General features: G+C 42.2%; 1 protein-coding gene across 1 annotated transcript in view; it reads left to right on the top strand.

Annotated features, from left to right (window-relative positions):
• Positions 1–2344, top strand: part of LOC101863910 — a gene marked incomplete in the record, with an annotated part of 280465 nt that overhangs the window by 205498 nt on the left and 72623 nt on the right. Inside the window, 2 exon segments of the mRNA XM_005101353.3 lie at positions 148–353; positions 705–1043. Coding sequence (XP_005101410.2) covers positions 148–353; positions 705–1043 — 545 coding nt within the window.

Here is a 2344-nt window from a genome sequence, read left to right as displayed (position 1 = left end):
ATATATTGTATGAGAAGAAAGGAAGTAGTGAGAAAGATTTTGACAATGGGTATTCCAATGTAAAGCGCATTGAGCCACTTTTTTTTGGTTGGAAATACGCTATATAAATGTTATATTATATTAGTATTATTATTATTACTTCCTCAGTGCCAACATGTCCGTGGTTCATTTCTCCCTGAACTTTGCACGTGACCAGCTACACACGGCCTTGTCGCTCCAGGCCGATGACGTCAGCGCTCCAGACGATGACGTCAGCGCGGGCCGGGCCGTGCAGGCACTCCTCAGGAACCAGGTTGTGAAAAGACAGGCCGAGATGACTCTCTCCATTCGGCCGGAGTCTATTGTGATCTTAGGTAAGGGAGGAACCTATACGTTCTTATACAGTCTCTTGAGTGTCTATGGAGGAACTCTTTCACGTGTGCGCCTAGCATGCTGCAATATTGTACGTACGTCGTGGTTCAAGACTATATCTGGTTATTAGGATGGTTTTGGGGTGGGTGGTTGGTGGTTGGTTATTACTTAGGAACAGGATTTGAACAGTGGCAGCAGCTGCAGTATTTGAACACTCTCATTACATGTTTGCATATTCATGTAAGAAAATATAACAAAAACTAATTTATGTTTTCTCTACCACCTCCCCCTGCCCTCTATTTTTCCAACGACAACAATGACAACAACAACAACAACTACAACAACGAAAGCAGAAAACATTCCAGTGACGCCATCAACACCGGTTACGACAACCGAGTCTTCCACGACGATATCTTCATCTCCGCCATCGTCTTCATCGTCGCCAACATCGACCACAACAGAAGCTGACACAACAACAACGACTGCAGCAACATCACCATCATCAACAACAACAGCAACAACATCACCATCACCAACAACAGCAACAACAACATCACCATCATCAACAACAGCAAAAACAACAACAGCAGCGACGAATCCGTCGACGTCCACCACTGCAACAACAACAACTGCAACAACAGCAACAACTTTGTCCCCAACCTCGACGTCAGTTTCAACAACAGAGACAACGGGTGAGTTGTCTCAAAGTTTGTGTATAACAAGATAGTTCACTACTCTCTTTGAACCAACTGAAAAAGTGTCCTCAAAATTCGGTGTCGCCTCTTCGAAAAAGAGCGGACTTTGCGAAAAGAGTTACATGTACTTTACTTGTGTGAAAAATAATAAAAGTGAAACTAACAAACTGTGCTGTTCCTATTCTTCTTCTGAAGAAAAGAAAGAGAGTTTCAAAACAAAGACTGCAGCGCCATCTGAAGCAATGCGCGGACTTCCGTGGACACTTTTTTGGCTGAGTGAACAATCTTGTTATGTACGATCTTTGGTTGTCTAGAAACTTTTTTGTTTGTTTTTGTAAAGTGTTTTACGGCGCTCGCAACTGCATAGGTCATATGAGCGCGCGGGACACTCCTAATATTTTCAGTTGGTAGGAAATTTTGAATTTTGCCCGGGTGGCGGCCAAAGCCTACTCTTATCGATTTTAGACCACCAAGGGATCTTTAACGTGCGCAACTTGCACACGGGCCCTCCGAGATTTTTCGCCCTTGTCCGAGAAGGCTAGGTGTAGATCTTTCCTACCAGAAGATCAGGGGTGTGGCAGAAAGACAGTAGTAAGGAGGAGCCAAGGAGTAACATTAGAAAGGCTGCAGAAAGAGTCAGGAGCCCAGAGGAGGGGGCAAAGGAGGTGAGGGGGTGGGGGGCAGAAAGTGGAAATGAAAGCAGACAACAGAACATTGCTAGAGAGCAGGAAAGGAGGTGAAAGGAGACAATTTTAGAGAAGAAAATTTTTCGGTCGCTACCCGGATTCGAACCCGGGACCTTTGAATGAGAGGCCAACACCTTAACCTCTAGGCCACGAGAGCCCCCTGTCTAGAAACTCTAATATTATCGTTTGTCAGTTTGCGTTTTGGTTTGTGTTTTTGTTGTGTTACGTTATGTTTTGTTTTGTTTTGTCATGTTTTTGTTAGTTTTGTTTGCTTTTAGGGGGGAGGGGGTGTTTTGTGTTAGTGCTGTTGTAGGTAGTGGTGGTTTTATTATTTTTGATTATTTATTTATTTATTTATTTATTTATTTATTTATGTATCTATTTTTATTTTAAATTTTTTTTTACATAGTTGGAGGCGCTCTCTTGTAACACATTTTATGTTCGCCATTTATATGACCTTATAGTGTTGCAAGTGCCGTAAAACTTTTACTAAAACGAAAAACTACTTTTTACTTCTCCATTTTTTTCCTTCCATTGTTTCTCTCTGTCATTGTTTGTTTTTTGTCCTTGCACATAATAACCGTTATTTTGTCCACGTGCTTCTCTTTACTT

Source organism: Aplysia californica, unplaced genomic scaffold (genome assembly GCF_000002075.1).
Source record: "Aplysia californica isolate F4 #8 unplaced genomic scaffold, AplCal3.0 scaffold00279, whole genome shotgun sequence".
In the NCBI taxonomy this organism is placed as follows: domain Eukaryota; kingdom Metazoa; phylum Mollusca; class Gastropoda; order Aplysiida; family Aplysiidae; genus Aplysia; species Aplysia californica.
Note: the sequence above shows the minus strand (reverse complement) of the source record. Positions and strands in the feature narration are given on the sequence as shown.